Here is a 20,105-nt window from a genome sequence, read left to right on the forward strand (position 1 = left end):
CCCATCCCCTGACAGACAGGGAGGTTGTCAGGAAGCACCAATATCTCAGATGTGGAGCAGCCTCCAGGGCTGGTGCTGCAGGAGGTTCTGCCCACTGGGCCTGCCCACTGGCTTCTGTGAGGCAGCATCCCCTCCAGTCCCCTCTCCATAGGGAAGCCCACGAGTATGGGGGAAAGCTGCCTAGAATGATCTCAGGAGAAATGGTTGTTCCTTATTCCAGCTTATGAACATTCGGCACCCACTAGCTGGGGTCTGCTCCCCAGAGTCGGACCCTGGCCAAGGCAGCTGGGAGGCAGGCATGTGAACTGGACCTTGAAGGATGGGTAGGATCTCTTACGACAGTGGTCGGCAAACTCATTAGTCAACAGAGCCAAATATCAACAGTACAACGATTGAAGATTCTTTTAAAAAATATATATATTTTATTGATCTTTTTACAGAGAGGAAGGGAGAGGGATAGAGAGTTAGAAACATTGATGAGAGAGAAACATCAATCAGCTGCCTCCTGCACACTCCCCACTGGGTATGTGCCCACAACCAATGTACGTGCCTTTGACCGGAATTGAACCTGGGACCCTTCAGTCTGCAGGCCGATGCTCTATCCACTGAGCCAAACCAGTCAGGGCTGAAATTTCTTTTGAGAGCCAAATTTTTTAAACTTAAACTTCTTCTAACGCCACTTCTTCAAAATAGACTCGCCCAGGCTGTGGTATTTTGTGGAAGAGCCACACTCGAGGGGCCAAAGAGCCGCATGTGGCTTGAGAGCCACAGTTTGCCGACCACGGTCTTAGGGGGAAAAATAAAAGCTCCTCATCTTTTCCCCTTATAAAAGTGGTACAAAAAATATGGGAAAATTCAGAAAAATGGGGAAAAGGAAGTATCATGGTTTTAAATTTATATTTATTAAAGTACATTTTTATTGATTTCAGAGAGGAAGGGACCTTTTTGTCTGGTGGGGAAACTAGATACTGTGAGCCTTGGCTGGTTTGGCTCAGTGGCTAGAGCACCGGCCTGCGGACTGAAGGGTCCCAGGTTCGGTTCCGGTCAGGGCACATGCCTGGGTTTCAGGCTCGATCCCCAGTGGCAGGCCGGTTCTCTTCTGGCTCTTCCACAGCCTTACTGGCCCAAATCTTAGCACCATGGATTCCGGAAGCGGCCATAAAGACAGACACTCGGCAGATAAATGGAGCCTCTTTGGACCAAAATCCCTCCACAAGTCTGATTCTGGAGGCTTTGCCACCCAGCCCTACCGAGGAGCCCAGAAGCCTCTCCAATGGAACTGAAGCGCATGCAGGCCGCCCGATGGCCCAAGATCCAGCAACCTTCACGCCGCCCACGACGGACCTCCCAGTGACGGAAGGGAAGAAACAACCGCCATGGACCCATGATCTCAAACCCCATGGCTTCAATGTGCTCACACCCACCGGCTTCTAGAGCTTTCTCTTCCAATGACACTGAATAGAGGGTGTCTTGCACCCACTTCCTTTATTACGCTGGCTCTGACCTGGGAATGGTTTGGGTTTGTTGTTTTTCAACCTCTTAACCTGGGGCTACCTAGAACTGGAGGCATAGTTGGTTGTTTTTAAAAATATATATATATTTTATTGATTTTTTACAGAGAGGAAGGGAGAGGGATAGAGAGTTAGAAACATCGATGAGAGAGAAGCATCGATCAGCTGCCTCCTGCACACCCCCTACTGGGGATGTGCCCACAACCAAGGTACATGCCCTTGACCGGGAATCGAACCCGGGACCCTTCAGTCCGCAGGCCGATGCTCTATCCACTGAGCCAAATCGGCTAGGACCATAGTTGTTTTTTGAGAAACATTAGTGCAAGGCTTGTCCTTGTGTGGAAGAAGCCATTGTGTATTGCTTTAATTTAGACTACATACTCTCAGCAGTGATGTTTGGGGGGGCCTCCTCACCAATTTTTGCATTATTTAGCCTAGACAAGAACTTGATCATTGCTTGTGAGGTAGACAATGTTTATGTTGCTCCCAAACCAAGGCTTCCTCCCCCTCCCCCAAACCTAGGCTTCTTGATTCCTTTACCAGGGTCAGCGAGGGCATGGACCAGTCGGGGAGCAGAGGTGCTCACTGACTAGTCTCTGGCCTTCTCGGCGGCTGGTGCTGTGCGCTCCAGCCTTGTTGGTGCGGGGACCTACAATCTGCTTGAGATCTGGGCGTGAAGAAAGCCACGCTTGGCAGGGACCCTTCTCCTGCGTGGAGGCCGGAGCCCTGGCTATGGCTGTTGGGCAGAGCTGGTTCTTTTTAAAAAAACATATTTTTATTGATTTCAGAGAGGAAGGGAGAGGGAGAGAGAGAATAGAAACATCAATGATGAGAGAATCATTGACTGGCTGCCTCCTGCACGTCCCACATGGGGGATCGAGCCCACAATCCTAGGTATGTGCCCTGATTGGGAATCAAACCTCAACCACCAGGCCACGCTGGCTGGGCAAGAGGCAGTTCTTACTGTGGTGCCTCCGGGGCAGTTCTGCTGGGCAGGGCTTCCCTTTCACGTGTCCACAAACACAAGTCTGGCCTATCTTTTGCTGCATGTAAAGTGAGATTAACTCCAATTTGGTGGACAAGTTTCTCAGGGAGATAATTCGGCCTACTGCTTTGGTACAGATAAATGGATGTGAAGCTTTTTGAAAATAAAGATGGTGGTAACTATACATGGATTCTAGTCCAGACTTTCATGTGAAACAAGGGTCACCAGGACCGGAAACTTTTCCTAAGAGCCATGTGGGAGGATGAAAAAAAATGCTCTAGAGGCAACCATTTCCCCCAAAATGAGCCTCATACCTGCATAAACACAGCGCTTACTGGGGACAGGACTCAGATAAAGCACCTGTTCATTCCTCCTGGCCGTGGGCATGTTCGGTCCTTGTCCTCACACTCTCAACCCTGCTGTGCTTGCTTTGGAGGGGTTGTGTCTGCATAGGGAGCTGGGCTGGGCCTTCCACAGAGAGGCCCTGAGTCTCGAAGGATGAGAACAATTAATTTATTTGTGTCTTCTGTTATGCTCATATCTCTTACTTGTTTTGACAATAAAATTCCTTACTACTTTCTTAAAAAAAAAAGAGAGAGAGAGAACAAATAAACTTAACTATCCTGTAATCCAGTCCTACCTTGCCTTCCCCAATCTTCCTTACATTCTCTCCTTAATTTCAAATTCATAAGAGAAACTGTGAACTGTTATTCTCTGGAGCATTTGAGATCTTGCTCCCCAGCGTATGTCACCATGTTGGGCTCAGGTAAACTCTTATAACCTTTTTCTACAGGTTCGGACATTTCTTACATCTAACCTGTCAAACGCTGAGGTGCCCAGTGGTGGGGACTTCGTGTGGCTAAGTGGATTTCTGGGCTGAAGAGCTCAGAATTTTACATGACGTACCCAGACTACCCTGAGATGTCATGACTGGGTGACTGGGAATAAAACTTAGTGGACAATTACATTATTGTTTTGGGTGGTGCCAGTGACATTTTTGTTGTTGTTGTTAATCCTCACCCGAGGATGTTTTTTTCCATTGAATTTTTAGAAAGAATGGAAGGAGGGGAGAGGGGAGAGAGAGAAACATCAATGTGAGAGAGACACATCAATTGGTTGTCTCCTGCACTTACCCTGGCTCCCAACCAGGGCCTGGGATTGAACCTGCAACCCAGGTTTGTGACCTTGACAGGGACTCAACCATGTGACTTCATTGCTCTGGTGGGTGCTCCAATCACTGAGCCACACTGGCCAGGGCCCCAGTGACGTTTTCCTAAGATTATCTAGTCATAGGTAATCTTAATTAGCTTAGTTATTGCTCATCCTTATCATGAAATCTAGGTTTCACTTCTGAGTCTCCCGGCCCGCCCTCATTCCCTTCCTGCTCCACCTTTACCAGTGCAGGGTTCGGGGAAGCAGGGTGGAGGAGGAGGGAGGTAAGGCACCCCAGCAGTGTCCTAGCTTTTGACTTTGGGCCAGTCCTTTCCCTCTGTGGGTCTGTTACCTCCTCACAGACTCCCTGGTTGGGAAGCTCTTTGCCCTCACCACACTGTGCATGGGACTCCAGCTCAGGTACCTGCACCCCAAACCCTCATGTTCCAGAGACCCAGGCAAACAGAGGCATAAAGTCAGCGGGGCTTTTGTGGAGAGGCTTTGGCACAGGCCAAGGAATTCTGTCTTCATTTGAGTGAAGTCCATTTCCAGGCAGTGGTGGAGGGTCTGGAGATAGATCCTTCTTTGGAAGTGTAACCAGTGATGTTGGTGGTGAAACTGTACCTCGGTTCTTTTTAAAAATATATATATATATTTATTGATTTCAGAGAGGAAGGGAGAGGGAGATAGAGATAGAAACATCAGTGATGAGAGGGAATCATTGATCAGCTGCATCCTGAACACCGCCTCCTGGGGATGGAGCCTGCCACCCAGGCATGTGCCCTTGACCAGAATTGAACCCGGGACCCTTCAGTCTGCAAGCCGACGCTCTATCCACTGAGCTAAACCAGCTAGGGTCTCAGTTCTTTTTTTAAAAATATATTTTTATTGACTTCAGAGAGGAAAGGAGAGTAAGAGGGAGAGAGAGATAGACACATCAATTGGTTGCCTCCTGCAGGCACCCTGACTGGGGCCCGGGGTTTGAGCCTGCAACCAATGGAGCTTGGTTCGTGAGTTCTGCAAAGAAAGATTCAGAGCCAGGAACTCAAATGATAAGAAAGAGTTTATTTAGAAAGTTACAGAGGTAGAAGGGAGCCACAGAAGAAATGGACTCAGGAAACAAGTTACAGAAGCAAAAGAAGGACCCTTGAAGCTAGGAGAGGGAGAGAAAAAGGCAACATGCCTGAGGGCAAGAACAGGGGGCCCAGAAGGTGCAGGTGTGTCCTGGGGGGAGAGCGTGCTGGATCCTTCCTCTTGAGTTTTTTTTATTTTTTTTAAGTATGGAAAATTTTACAAATTTGTGTGTCATCCTTGCTAATCTCTGTATCGTTCCAATTTTAGTATATGTGCTGCTGAAGTGAGAACTTGAGGGTTTTAAGCTGGGAGTTGCCCTAGCTCCGTGGTCGGCAAACTGCGGCTCGAGAGCCACATGCGGCTCTTTGGCCCCTCGAGTGTGGCTCTTCCACAAAATACCACGGCCTGGGCGATTCTATTTTGAAGAAGTGGCGTTAGAAGAAGTTTAAGTTAAAAAATTTGGCTCTCAAAAGAAATTTCAATCGTTGTGCTGTTGATATTTGGGTCTGTTGACTAATGAGTTTGCTGACCACTGCCCTAGCTGGTTTGGCTTAGTGGATAGAGCGTAGGCCTACGGACTGAAGGGTCCCGTGTTTGATTCTGGTCAAGGGCACATGCCCGGGTTGTGGGCTTGATCCCCAGTAGGGGGCGTGCAGGAGGTAGCCAATCAATGATTCTTATCATTGATGTTTCTATTTCTCTCTTTCTCTCCCTTCCTCTCTGAAATCTATTATATCCTATATAATAAAAGGCTAATATGCCAATAGACCAAATGGCGGAGCAACTGAACAACCGGTCGCTATGATGTGCACTGACCATCAGGGGGTGTGTGCAGAACACGGCGGGCGTTGGCTGTGGCAGGATGGTGGAGCAGGTGAGCTGGGGTGCCAGACCAAGGTGGGGCACTGGTCACTGTCATTGGGGCAAGCCTCTGGTGGTTACTGAAAATTCTTTGCTCCTGTGCACTGCAGTCCCACCCGGCGCTCGCACCTGCTGCCCGAGCCGGCCCTGCTCGTACCCGCTGCCAGCGCCAATGCCGCCGCTCGCACCCACTTCCAGTGCCGACCCTGCTCACACCTGCTGCCAGTGCCCGGCCCCAGTACCGACCACTTGGCACCATCAATGGGTGTGAGCGGTGGCTGCTGGCCCTGATTGCTCCTGAGGGCTTCTCCACCTCCCCCTGCTCCTGAGGGGCGATCAGGGCAGCAGCCGCTGCTCACACTTGCTGACGGTGCCGGCCCTGCTTGCACCTGCTGCTGGCGCTGACCCCAATTGCTCCAGCGGAGCTGGCGCCATCAGTGCATGGGAGCAGAGGCGGCGGCAGCGGGAGTGGGGCTGCTGGCAGACAGGGGACTGGGACCACAGCGGGAGGGGCCGGGCGGGGGCACGGAGGATGGGCCAAGACCTTACAGCCTTGTGACCCACAGTTTCTTTCAAGGTGCACGCATTTGTGCACTGGGACCCTAGTCTATACATATAAAAGCCTAAGTGACCTGCCAACCGGCTGACCATCCGGTAGCTATGATGCACACTGACCACCAGGGGGCAGATGCTCAATGCAGAAGAAGAAACCACAGGCATGGAAACATGAAACAGACTGATGAATCTCAGAGGGAAGGGGGGAGAGGGGAGGGTGGGAAGAGATTAACCAAAGATCTTAGATGTATACTAGAGGCCTGATGCATGGATTCATGCACCAGTGGGGTTCCTCGGCTTGGTTTGCGGGGATCGGGCCGAAATCAGCAGTCTGACATCCCAGAGGGGTCCCCGATTGTGAGAGGGTGCAGGCCAGGCTGAGGGATCCCACTGGTGCACTAATCCGTGCACCAGGCCTCAGTCTACATATATATAAAAGGCTAATATGCTAAGTGTCTGACTATCTGACTGGTCGCTATGACACACACTGACCACCAGGGGGAAGACGCTCAACGCTGGAGCTGCCAAGCTGCAGTGACTTGGCAGCAGTGGTTCTCAGGTGATGCACCCTGAAAACAGAGAGGAGGGAGCCCGATCCCTTGAGGGGCTGCACGATTCCACCTTCAGCCGTGGGTTATGTTGTTGCTGGGGCACTGTTGGCCCCGAATCTGGTTTACTGCACACTTGCATTTGCATTCCACACCCTGTATGACAGCAACTTTGCACAGTGCCCTCTTGAACTCTGGGACCCCTCGGGGGAAGTTGGAGAGTCGGTTTCGGCCCCATCCCCACAGGCCAGGCCGAGGGACCCCACCTGCCAGAGAGATCCCACTTACTCTGCAGAAGCATTTTGAGCAATGGTGCCACCCCAGGTGTGGCCGGAGGTTGGCTGTGGGACAAAACTGGGTGAGACAGTCGGGCCACCTTCTAATTAATTCCCTTTCAATGTGCACGAATCCGTGCACCAGGTCACTAGTACATATATAATAGAGGAGATCTTAGGGGCTGATCTCAATAGAATATTCATCAGCTTTATGCTGATGGGGCAAAATGAGATTTATTCCCTTGTCCTTGGGTGTGGTTGGCAGAAATGGCACTAATTGGATATCTGCTATCTATCTCCCTGAGTACTTTAAGCTATTTATCCTCTGGTTGGGAGGAGAGGTGTAAACCATTTACTCTTAAGTGTCCTTGGTTAGGAAAGATAGGATTTTGTGATTTACTAGATGGTTGTAAAACGCTTGGCCCTTTAACTATGTCTGTTTCCCTATTCCACTTGCCTGGCTCACAGCCTGTCTCAGAAGAACACCTAACTGCTTCTCCCTGCAGTGCCGGGGCCCTATTGGCTGGGAACTCCTGAGTCCTGGTGACCTCACAAAGACTGTAACACCGGCCTGGGCTCGGGGAGCCTAGGTAAGCTGAGAGGTGGCTCTGGGACCAGAGTCCCCGGGGTGGGGGCCTTCACAGTCCAAGGGTTACCACCTAGACCCCACCCCCTGGGTAGACCTCTCTCTCTGGCTGTAATTCCACAGTTAGAACTTCATACCTTTGGCTTACAGCTAAATTTTCTGTTGCCATGTGGATGCCCCAGGTGGAGGTAACACATTGAACTTTCCATCAGCAGCTCAAGGCTCATGGAGACAGTTTAGACTTTCAAGTTCTGAGAGCGTGGTGGGTGGGAATTGGAGGCAGGTGAAGAAGAAGAGAGCGAGACGACCAGGAAGGGAGTATCATAGACTGGGGGAAAGAAGGCAGATGACCCGGAAGCACCATACATAGTTATCGCAATATTATTAACTACCTTTCTTAGGCTTTACTTTACATCCCATGACTATTTTGTAACTACCAGTTTGTGTTGAATGAAATTTTAAAGGAAGATCTTTGTGGCTCAATTTGGGACCATTGTCAAGAGGGGAGAGGGCAATTCCAAAACCAGCTCCGAGGCAATGGGGGCTTCACTGGGGTCTGATAGAGACATGGGAAGATTAGATCTATCTATAGGTCATCTATCATCTATCTGTCATTTATCATCTGTCTGTCTATCTATCTATCTGTCATCTATCACTTATCAACTGTCTGTCTATCTATCTATCTACTATCATCTATCATCTATTTGTCATCTATCATTTATCAATTGTCTATCTATCTATCTATCTATCTATCTATCTATCTATCTATCATCTATCATCTTTTATCATTTATCACCTTTCTTTCTTTCTTCCTTTCTTTCTTCCTTTCTTTCTTTCTTTCTTTCTTTCTTTCTTTCTTTCTTTCTTTCTTTCCTTCCTTCCTTCCTTCCTTCCTTCCTTCCTTCCTTCCTTCCTTCCTTCCTTTCTTTCTTTCTTTCTTTCTTTCTTTCTTTCCTTCCTTCCTTCCTTCCTTCCTTCCTTCCTTCCTTCCTTTCTTTCTTTCTTTCTTTCTTTCTTTCTTTCTTTCTTTCTTTCTTTCTACATGGGAAGATATTTAGGAGCTTTTCTGGAGCCAGAATGAGCAGAGCTTGGCTAAATTGAAAGCAGCAAGTGAGGGAGAGAGCTGTCAAGGATGATACTGTTTTTGGCTTGGATAGTGGTGCCAGTTTCTTTCAATGGAAGAGAATAGAAGGATCCAATTTGGGGAAAGATGGCACGTTCTGGTTTAGATCGTCTAGATCTGAGGTGTCCTAATGCCAGATGTATGTGTGCACTGGCATGCGTGTGTGTACACATTCTCACATGAGTGCCTAACATTCTGGGCCCATACATCTCATAATCGTGTTCTCAGCGAGGAACTGGAAGACCCACTGAGAGTGCCTCCTCCTGAGGGCACCAGCAAGGGGCTGGCAGGGCTCACTGAGGTGGGGAAGACACGATGGGAATCAGTCAATGATTCTCCAGTCGTGGACAGGACTAGCTGTTTTATGGCCGTCCTCTGCCCTCCCTGTTTGCGGCTCCAGCTTTGGAGCAAAGGCCGAAAGGTAGCATGTGGCTGTCAAGATAGTAGTGAGTTCCTTTAGCTCCCCTGGATGGGCCCACCTAAGTCCCTCAAGAAACATCACTCTTCAATACACAATGGCCTTAAAAAAATCTTTTAAAATGTTTTTATTGATTTTTAGAGAGAGAAAAGGAGAGGGTGAGAGAGATAGAAACATCGATGAGAGAGAAACATCATCCATCAGCTGCCTCCTGCATGCCCCCTACTGGAGATTGAACCAGAAACCCTGGCATGTGCCCTGACCAGGAATCGAACTAGTGACCTTTTGGTGCAGGGGACCATGCTCAACCAACTGAACCACACTGGTTGGGCCTTTTTAATTGATGAGAGAGAGAGAGAGGGGGGGGGGGGGGGGGAGAGAGAGAGAGAGAGAGAGAGAGAGAGAGAGAGAGAGAGAAAGAGAGAGAGAGAGATCAATTGATTATGGTTGCCTCCTGAACCTGCCACCTTCTGGTACACAGGACGACACTCCAACCAGCTGAGCCACACCTGTCAGGGCATGCAATGGCCCTTTAATGGAGGGCAAATGTGGGCTGCCTCAGTAATTGTCAGGCAGCTCTGAAGTCATTGCAGGATGGAGGAGGGTTGCAGGAATAGGAGAAAGTGTGTGTGTGTGTGTGGGGGGAGATCTGCTCTTTTCTCATGGAAGAGGGAGAGTCAGCCAGGGCTGAGACCTGCAGTTTTCCGCCCAGTGACCTGATATTGTGCATCTGCTGAGTCAGAGGGGTACAGGTCACTCTCTTCCACAGCCCGCACCAGCGAGGCTTTCCAACACCTTACTCACTGCTTCAGGCTGGCTCTGACTCCTATTTTTTCTAGGTTGAAAATGCCTCTCTTTAATAACCATGGTGGGTGTGGGTGTGTGTATACACAGGTGGAAGGGGAGATCAAGGGAAGATCCAGGGCTTTTTGGAGCCTAAAGTTTTTTTTTTTATAATTTTGAGGCTCCTCTTTAAGTTAAAGAAGACAAAATTGTGAACGCAAAATTAAGTACAGTTGCTTTGTAAAGGGACTGCAAGCAAGGAGCCCTGGCATTTTAAACCGAATCAGCTTCAGGGTAAAATTGCTTCCGGTGCCGATGGTGAGTGAGCCTTTCCCGCTTCCGAGGCAGGATGCAAGGCTGTGCGCGAGCTGCTTGCTGGGAATGGAGGCAGCTCCCACTGTGCTCTGCCTCACTTTCCCCGCTGCACAACCGCTTCCTCCTCTCTGCCCCAGTGCCTGGCAGGGAGGAATAGAACACAGCAACCATTTATAGAAGGCCTTCGGTGGGCTGTGTGCAAAGGCCCCAGGTAGCAGGCTTTCTGCTCCTATTAGAGACAGGGAAGAGGGGGTTAGAGGGGAAAAGTCTCTTATTACCCAAGTTCGCTAATATTAGTAAGAGGATGAGTTGGGATTTGAACCTGGGACAGCATGACTCCAAATCTATGGCCTTTCCAAAGCCAAGTTATAAAGATGCACAGCAAAGTTTGTGGATCAAATGATTTAGTAAGTGAGTGCATGAATTAATAAATAAGTGATCAAATCAGCTAGGGAAAGAATGGGTGGGCGAATGAAGAAGAGATAAAAAGATGAAACAACAAGCTTATTTATTAAACATTCACGGTGTGCCAGACTCTTAGGGATCTTACTGTCTAGTTGGGGAGCCAGATCCCGTGTGCCGAGAAGGGGGAAGGGGACCAGATGCCTTGGGAACTCACAAGTGGACCTCACTTGTCTGGGGGGCCTGGAAGGCTTTTACCATTTGAGCTGAAATCTGAGGTGGTGAAGCTGTGGGTGCCAGCCAGGGAAGGAGGCTGGAGAAAGGGGTGCCCAATGTTAGAAGGCCCAGACTTAACCCAGGAGCCTGACTCCTTGGAAAAACTAAAGGGGTTGAGGGATGGTGGAAAGGAGTGGGGCAGGGAGTATGGATGGGCAAGAAGGGTGAAAAGGGAGTTGGATTGAGGATGCTGTCCTGAAGACAATGGGAAGCGATGGGGGGTAGGCAGACGGGTGGCATAAACAGACGGTCTTGGCTGCCCTGAGGGTCATTGGGGTGGGTGACCCTCCTCTCCTTGACCGCCACTTCAAGTGTATAACGCAGCAATAATGTCTAACTTCTGGGACTCTGTGTGTGTGTGTCTGCCTGCCCTGTAGGCTTTGCTCAGTAAGTACTGAAAAAGCCACTCTTCACCTGACTTGACCTCCTTCTGTGTCTCCTCCCAGGGGCCCACTCCTGCCTAAGAACACCATGCATGCAGGTGAGCTGTGGTCTCGGGGAGGGGCTGGAGTAGGGCGGGGGGATTAGGGAGGTGGCCCAGCAGTCAGCCTGCTGGCCTGAGGCAAGGCCGTGCTTTTGACGATGATCTCAGGGTCTCTTCTCTGTAGCCTGCCCCACTCGGAACAGGCACACTTTTAGGGGGCGTGGGCAGCTCTGCCAAGGCTGCTTTGGGGACCTCGGGCCACAGCCATTTGCAGAGTAGTTTTAGCAAGTTGGGGGTCGGCTGGAAGTAGTGTGACCAATAAGGCGGCTCCTCCTCCCCTTTTTCTACCCTCAGGCGGGAGAGTTCCTCCTCTGTCTGTGTTTGTGGACTTCCGACCGTGTCCTTGGCACAGTGCTAGGTGCTGGGGGTGCCCCAGGGACTAAGATTTGCACAGTTCTTGCCCACGTGAAGTTCATGTCTGGCAGGGGCTAGACCACTAATTGAGTCATTGGAATAAAGTGCATGGAATATTTTGTCGTGTAGGATGGGGCTGGGCAGGTGGGCTGGGCATGGGCATGGAGAGCCTTGTAAGTGACACAGGGGCCTCATTTTAAAGAGAGTGGGGGTCCTTGGGAAGATTGTAACAGGTGAGGCCTGGCTGAATTCGCCTTCTCTCTCTCTCAGGAACACTGCAGGGAGCCCAAGAGTCAGCTGTCGGAGAGAAGGGGGCAGTGGCATTGACAGACGTCTAGAAAGGCATGGCTCTGAGTCAGAGGGCTAGTCTGGTCCTCGGTGAAGACCCAAAGAAGACACCCAGCTTCAACTCCACTGGGGGCCCCGGTTTAGGCTCTGGCACCATCCCTGGGCCAAACCCAGACACAGACCTCGTCCCTGCCTTGAATCCACCCCCGAGTCCTGGCTTGGCTCTTGTTCCAGACCTTCATCCAATTCTGAGTCCTGTCTCCGAGGAGGCCCCTGGCCTCGTGTCTGAGAACACCCCCAGACCTGATGAGAGCGGGGCCGTGGCTCCAGCCGCTCTCCAGACCACCACTTCCCCCTCCGGCGAGGCCCTGGGCCTGGAGCTGAATCACAGCTCGAGGCCTAGCTCACAGGGGGCCCTACGTCCAGCCTCGCAGCTCGTTCTGAGCCCTGACTCCGCCGAGGCCCAGGGTCCGAGCTCGGACAACCACTCTGGGCTGAATTCTGAGGAGGCCCTCCAGCCCCACTCAAGCAAGTCTTTTGAGTTGGGTCAGAATAACTCCAATCCTTCCAGGTCTGAATCCGATCCATTTTTAAGGACCTTTTCAAGGGAAGCCCTCGTGCTGGGCCACTGCCTCTCCCGGCCATGCTCCAAAGCGCTCCTTATCCCTGCCTCAGGCTCCTTGGAGTCCAACTCCAATCACCGGCTCAGCGTGGGCTCCAGAACCGTCTCCAAGCTGGACCTGAAAGGGGCTCCCGGTTCCTGTGGGAACCTAAGCCCCAGCACCAACGAGACCATTGCTTTGGTCTCTCAGGACATCGCTGGGTCTGTTTCAAAAGGAGCCTTTGGTGCCGCCTGGAACACGAGTTCCAAGGCAAACATCAACGTGGCTTTAAATAGCAATTCCAGGTCTGATTTGAACATGACCGTCACCCAGGCCTCCTGCTTGACCCTGATTCCTGGCTTCCAGGATGATATCAGCCTGCGCTCCAGCACCCTCAGACCCAACTCGGCCCTTTCTCCAGCCTCGTGCATGACCCTGATCATGGGCTCCAAGGAGACCCTGAGCCTGAGCTCTAGCCTCATCTTTAGTGACACGTCCACCCTGACCCTGAGCAGCCAGCAGGATGATTCCGAGGACAACACCGTCCACACCGTGCCCCTGGAGGAAAGTCAGAGCTGGAGCGAGATGGCCAACGCCGAGATGAGCCGGTTCCCGCTGGTGTTCCCCACCTGCAACATCGCAGACAAGGGCACCGCAGCTTTCCACAGCGCCCCTGAGCGTGAGTATGGCCAGGGCGACAGCCCGAGAGAGGGCACTGTCCCGGGAGAACCTTGTATTCAGACTTGTGGGGCGGGGAGGGGGGAGAGAGAGAGGAAGGGGACAGCATTCAGTGGGTAACATGCAACATATTCATTATGCCCAGGGGACCCGGTGCTCAGCCTCCGCTTGTTGGGTGACTTGGGACAGGCTTTTGGGGTATCTCTGCGTTTCCCTAGTGGCTCCATCTTCCAGCAGCCTCTGGTAGCCAAGATGGCCCTGAAGTTCCAGCCTCATCAGAAGGAGAGAGATACACTCTCTTAAATAAAGAGCTCTGTTGCCCTGCTCACCCAGGAGCCCATCCTTGGACAAACCACTGTGGCTGAGGGCACGGGACTCTATTGGCCACGCTTGGGTTGCACACCCACCCCTATGTGAAGAGGGGTGATGGGTGGGGCTTGAAAATTCCGCTTCACCTAGCTTCATGGAATGGGTAACCCACAGGGAAGGCAGGAATTCTGTCCCCAAGAGAAAGAGGAGGAAATCTGGGGCTGACAAAACAGCAGGTATCATTTTAATTATAAAATGTGATAACGGTTGAAAAGAGAGAGTACGATGACGCACAAGAGGATCACACTGGGTCCCCTGTTAGCCTGAAGGTTAAGGGAAGCCTCTTTGAGAAGCCACAAGCAAGCTTAGACGTGAAGGGCAGGCACGAGACCTGGGTGAGGGGGCGTGGCAGTGGATTGGCCCAGGCAGAGGAAGATGCCTGCGCAAAGGCCGTGGGGAGGAAGTGTGTCTGGGCCTGGAAGCCTGTGGCCAATGTGGCCAGAGCATGGTGAGTGAGGGGAGAGCAGAGGGGCAGGGACCAGATGGGGAGGGGAGGCTGACCTGGCAGGGCCCTGACAAGGATGCTCAGTGAAATGAGGTGCCACCGACGGGTTTTAGGGAAGGGAGCTCAGTCTGGCTGCTGGGGGAGTTGGGATCGGAGAAGCCCAGCTGGGGAGGAGAGATGGGACTATGGCACCCTAGGTATACTGTATCTTTCTACCCCCTTCTCTTCTATTGAAACTATGACATGCAGGAGCCTTTGATGAAGAGACCTCATGCCTGGTGAACGTACCAGGGAAGAGAGCGGATGGCAACAAAATGACTCTGGTATGCTTCCTGCCCAACCAGCAGTGGACTTCCTGGGATGCCCCTTTCCTCCCCAGCCCCCACTCTCCAGCCCCAGCCCCGACATGCCCCGTTTCTCCCCCGGCTCCTCTTTTCTCCATGGTGCTCATCACCATCTGACACATAGTGTGCTTTGCTTCTCCATTTTCTTTCCTGTTAGTCTCTCCCACTGTAACGTTCCCCCTGTGAATCGGGGATGTCTGTCTGTCTTCTTCACATCTGTTTTCCCAGGGCACTGCCTGGCGCACCATAGGTGCTCAGTAGGATTTCTAAGCAACTGAATGAATTGTGAGAGGGTCTCTAACGGAGATAGAAAGGCCGGACACAGGCCGGACCCAGGTCTTGGCCATGTAGCAGACCTCGGGAGGCCAGAGAAAGCCAGTGTCTGCAGCACTTGGTGAGGGCCAGTGGGGCAGACTGGACAGGCTGGTGGGCATGAGTATGACACACAGAGTGTGGGCAAGACTGGTTGATGGACAGTCCGGAGGTTGGGGATCCATCCAGGCCAGGACTCCCAGGAGGGAGGCCTGCCCCCAGGCAGCTTCGAGGCCAGCTCCCGTCTCTGAGGCAATGCAGGGTGAGGGTGGGGGTGGGGAGGTGGTGACAGGACTAAGAACAGGTCTTGCATTTGGGGAGCATCTGTCCTTATCCCAGGATACTCTCCCAGTTGTTCACCTTGCTCTGGCCACACTACCTTCTTCTGTTTCTCACCCATGCCAAACCCATTCTTACTACAGGGCCTTTGCATTTGTTGTTACTTCTGCCAGGAAGGTTCTTCTACCTACAAGATAGGCATAATAAAGCCAAAGTGAGGTCTATATATCTATTTATCTATCTAAAAGCCTAACCAACAGTCCGACCAGCTGACTGTCCGACTGGTAGCTATGACGTGCACTGACCACCAGGGGGCAGACGCTCAACACAGGAGCTGTGGAGCTGCAGTGACTTGGCAGCTGTGTTTCTCGGGTGACGCACCTGGAACCAGAGAGGAGAGAGCCTGATTCCAGGGTGTGTCACCCAAGAACTGCCCTCTTGCAATCTGGGGCCACTCAGGGGATGTCAGAGAGCCGGTTTGGACCCAATCCCCGCAGGCCAGGCCAAGGGACCCCACCAGTGCACAAATCTGTGCACCAGGCCTCTAGTATTACAGTCCCTGCACAGAAAGGGTTTATTACTGCAACCACTCAACACATTTAACTGAGTCCCTACTATGTGCTAGGCACTGTTTCAGGCACCAGAGACTCAACAGTGAAGTGACATTCTAGTTTGGGGAGACAAGGTAAACCCTCCTTCTAGTTCTGCAAATGGCTATCTCTTTCTTGTCATTCAGGAATCAGCTTAAATGTTATCTCCTCTGAGAGGCCTTCCCTGACCGTTCATTCTGAATGAGCCATCTCTCTCCCATCACTTTTGCAGTTGAAGTTATCAACCTCTATAAAACAAACCACCCCAAAACTGGGGAAGTAAGGATGGAAAGGGCCCAATTTCTCATGATTCTAAAATTTGACTGGGCTTAGCAGGTGGTTCTTCTGCCCTGCATGGTGTAGACTGAGATCACTGGGGGGCGGGGTGGGGGCATCCAAAATGACTCCATATTCCAGTGTCTCTCTCCACGTGGTGTCATCATTCCATGGCAGCTGGGTTCCAGAGGGGAAGAGTTGCCAGTTCCTTTAAAGATTAGGCCAGGAACTGCATAGCATCACCTCCATAGCATTCTGTTGGTCCAAACAAGTGGTGAGATGAACCCAGATTCAAGGGCCATCTGTCCTGTTGGTAGGAGTGGGAAAGAACTTGTGGTATCTTTAACCTACCACACTGTCCATCTGATTACTTTGTTTTGCTTTCTTTATTATATGAAGTTATTTTATTTCATGTTTTCTTTCTTCTGCTTTAAGATAAGGAGAATGAATAGTTTACCTGGCATTGGTTAATGTATTCCCTCTCTCAGGTAGCAGAATACCTTAATCTGACTAGGACTTGCCCTTAAGAAGGTAGATAGCAGAGGCCCTTAAGAGGTCTTACTGCCCCTGTGTGGCTCCGTTGGTTGAGCATCATCTAATGCAACGAGTTCCTGGTCAGGGCACATGCCCGGGTTGCAGGCTCCAGTAGGGGGCATGCAGGAGGCAGTTGATGAATGTTTCTCTCTCACAGATGTTTCTCTCACTCTCTCTCTGAAATAAATAAAAGCATGTTTTATAAAAAGAGGTATTACTCATGGTGAGATTTCAGCTTGAGATATTGGGACCCTTTCTGTCCCCCCAGCTGGGCCCTTTCTGTCCCCCCAGTTGACTGGGGAGAGTTTAGCAGTTCCTCATATCTGTCCTCCCCCAAATGCTGTTCTTCAAGGATTATCCACACCCTCTTGCTGTCACCTTCTCAAATCTCACCCTGCCCCCCAGAGGTTCCCCCTGTCTTGTCTCATTTCCCTGGAGTGATGCTGGGGGCTGGCAGCTGGGGAGGAGCGGCCGGCATGCCTGCAGGTGGTGGGCAGCTGATGCAGGTGTGGGGACAGCCCCTGGAAGCCGGGTTCAGTGTGGCTCTCACCCTGTGGCTTTGCCCTCTGCTGCCCCCGAGGTCGAGAATGCCGTCACCCTCCAGAAGAGCCAGGATGTGCCGGAAGGTGAAGGAGAGAAGAAGACCATGATGAAGAAGATGATGGTGTGGGAGCCGCATCCTATCTGTGGCATTGGGGTGGGGAGGGAGCGGAAGTCCCGAGTCCACCCGCTGATGAGATGGGGGCTGAGGTGGTGAGAGGACAGATGGGGAGGCAGGAACTTGGGCTTGAGTCCCAGCTGCACCTCTCGCTACCCTCTGCCTGTGTAGAGGGAGCTCAGGCAAGTCATTCCCCTCCTCTGAGCCTCCCTCTTCTCATCCTGATCACACCTGCGTCACTGCTTGTTGGGAGGACACAAGCCAATGGTTAGTTCCCTGGAAGCATTATACGCCCGGGAGCAGTTATTATTTAATGCCAGCAATTCCTCCTGGTGGGGAGGGAATTTCCTTGTCGTTTTGCAAAATACAATCACTTCTCAGTTATCCACAGAACGGACAGGGTGGGGATAACCACGGAGGTTTCCAAAATTGCATTTAGCTTTGGGCCCCTTAAAGAGAGAAAACACCCTTGCCCTTGGTACCTTCGTTTAACTAGCATCAATTGCGCACCTACTGTGTGCAGGTACTAGATCAAAAGTGAGACGTCATTAGACCATCTCCAAAGGAATTCAACGGGATTTCTTTCAGGAGCCCTTCGCTATGTTTTTGCTTTGGGCCAGTCCATGATTTAAATACACCTCCCCACCATGAGGCTTCGGAAACAGTTCTTGCTGAGCCCCCATGCGTGTGGCTAAGTGGATTTCTGGGTGCAGCTGGTTAGAGCGCGGGTGGTTTTGGTGGCATTGAACTGCGCGCGCAGGGCAGTGAGCAGGCTCCCCTCACGGGAGGCCTAAGGGAGTGGAGGCGGGGAGTTCTGCCCAGGCGAGAGGCTCTGCCGCCCGCTCCCGGTAAGGAGGGTGGCCGCAGCCCTGTGGTCTGCAGCGGCCTGCCCCCCTCAACGGCCCAACTGTGGTCCCCGGTCCAGAGGCAGATCCAGGAGGAGCCGCTGGATTCCCTCTCCAGCTCCATCCGCCAGCAGGCCATGGAGACCCTGACGCAGCTGAGGTGTCCACACCCCCTTCCCAACCCCCATGCCCTTCTTCCCATGGGCTCTGCCTCTCTCTTTTGGGGCCTCTCTGCTGTGCCCCAACCCCACTCCCATGTCTTCTTCTCTCCCCTTGCCCAGTCCCTCCTCCCCACCTCATCTCACCCTTTGTGGGTCTGAATCTCAGGGCCACCCCTACACCTCCATCATCCCAGCCCTGCCTTCCTAGCCCCAGCCTCCGGCCACAGGGTCCCCCCCCCCCCCGCCCCCACTCCACGCCTTTGCTCTCTGTCTCTTCACCAGCCACACCCAGCCGGCCCTGGGTGTTCGGGAGCGGTCCGAGCTGGTGAACACGTGCGTGCGGAGCGTGTTCTCCCTGCCCTCGGTGCAGGCCATGCAGGAGAAGGATGAGGCCAAGGCTGAGAGCATACAGGTGAGCAGGGCCCTCCCACCAGGTCCTGGGCTGCCCAGGCCCTCGGAGTGAGGCACGTTCCAGGTGATGAGGATGTCCACCTCCTGCTCAAGCGGCGGGGCCTTGGGCAGTTTGCTGACCCTCTCTCGGCCTGAGAGGGATGTTTGGTGAATGAATGAATCTTTGGAATAGGGATCAACCCCTCCTCTGGAGTGTTCTGTCCACTCTGGGCCCGGCCCTGCCCTGCCCTATGAGAGGGATGTGGGCAGACGCTGGCCTGGCCAGAGGAGGCGGCCAGGGTTGAGAGGAGGAGGGCTGAGGACTGGGCCACGACGAAGAAAGGTTGGGCTGAGGCCTGGAGAAGTAGAACCTCCAGGAGCTCATCCCCACGAGCTCTTTACGCCTCTGCAGGGCTGTCCTAGGAGGCGTGGGCAGAGGTGACCCTCAGGGTAGGACGTAGGGTCAGTGGGGGAAGTTAAGGGGAAGGCGTTTCAGCTCAGGGTAAGGCACATTCCTTCATCCTTTCGTCCATCTAATATTAACCGAGGGCCTACTCCTGAAGTGCAGGGGTGAGATTCAGTAGGGGCAAGGGCAGGGGGGAGATAGACATGATCAGGGAATCTTACAATTAATGCAAAATTACAGTACCAGCAAATGTTGCAAGCAAGAAATACTTGGTGCTATAAGAGTCCAGAATGGGGGAACCTGGCCTAGATGTGGGTCAGGGGTCATGGTGCTGGAGCTGAGGTTAAAGAAGAGTTAATTAGACAAAGGGAATGGGGCTGGCACACCAGGCAGAGGCCTGAGGACAGAGAGAACATGGTGTCTGCAAGGGTGACACTGAGGCAGTGTGGCTGGAGCCCGGAGGGCCAGGCTAGAGTGCGGGGAAGCAAGGCAAGAGAGCTGTGGGAGCCAGACCAGGTGGCAGTAGGAGGGCTCTGGGTTTAAGATGTGTGTGTGTGTGTGTGTGTGTGTGTGTGTGTGTGTGTGTAGGGGGTGGGGGGTGGGGGGTGGGGGGAAGAGAGCAGTCTCCTTGTAGTACCAGCCCCAGCCAGCAGAGGTCAGCACTGCACAGTGATAGGTTGCAGATGAGAGGGAAGGAGGAGGAAGTTGGCGAGTGAGGTTTGCTTGGTGGCTTCGTTGTAACCATGAACAATGACAACATGAGAGACAGACACAGTGACTTGGCAGGACAAGGGAAAACAGGGGAGAGAGGGCCTTCCCAGCATGGCTCGAATCCACTGCTCAGCCTTGTGCATGTATAATGCACGCACTTACTAAAACCATTCCAGGGCTGTGGTGCAGCTGACAGAGGCCTGGGCAGGGTAGAGATGGCCCCTGAAGAGGCGACTTGGAAAATCTACTTAGGTCTAGGAATAGCAATTAAAAGAAGGATCAGAGACAATGATAAAGTTTATCTAGCTCTTACAGCTCTGGAGCATTTTTCCACCCACTCCTCATTGCTTACCTGGCCTATAGTAGATTCTCAGTAAATGTTGGGTTTCTGCTTTCTCCCCCTTTAAGGTAAGAAGTGGATGGATAATAATGATCAATTTGTTGATAAGGAAACTGTAACCCATGGAGGGGAAGGAATGTGTGCAATATCATACATCAAGTTAGTCTCAGAGGAG

At 52.1% G+C, this 20,105-nt stretch overlaps 1 protein-coding gene and 1 pseudogene across 2 annotated transcripts in view; both read left to right on the forward strand.

The window, feature by feature from the left end:
• Positions 1-1,139: 1,139 nt before the first annotated feature.
• On the forward strand, positions 1,140-1,434 carry LOC307102559 (putative monooxygenase p33MONOX; annotated as a pseudogene). The gene has a single exon. The product of its transcript is annotated as a putative monooxygenase p33MONOX (transcript).
• A 10,612-nt stretch (positions 1,435-12,046) lies between these two features.
• Positions 12,047-20,105, forward strand: part of MROH7 (maestro heat like repeat family member 7) — a gene marked incomplete at both ends in the record, with an annotated part of 32,036 nt that continues 23,977 nt past the window's right edge. Inside the window, 5 exons of the mRNA XM_079776089.1 lie at positions 12,047-13,271; positions 14,334-14,407; positions 17,000-17,083; positions 18,003-18,082; positions 18,366-18,495. Of these exons, the coding sequence (XP_079632215.1) occupies positions 12,047-13,271; positions 14,334-14,407; positions 17,000-17,083; positions 18,003-18,082; positions 18,366-18,495 (1,593 nt within the window). The remainder of the gene's footprint in view (positions 13,272-14,333; positions 14,408-16,999; positions 17,084-18,002; positions 18,083-18,365; positions 18,496-20,105) is intronic.

The sequence above is a fragment of the Cnephaeus nilssonii genome (genome assembly GCF_951640355.1).
Source record: "Cnephaeus nilssonii genome assembly, chromosome: 7".
Taxonomy (NCBI): Eukaryota; Metazoa; Chordata; class Mammalia; order Chiroptera; family Vespertilionidae; genus Cnephaeus; species Cnephaeus nilssonii.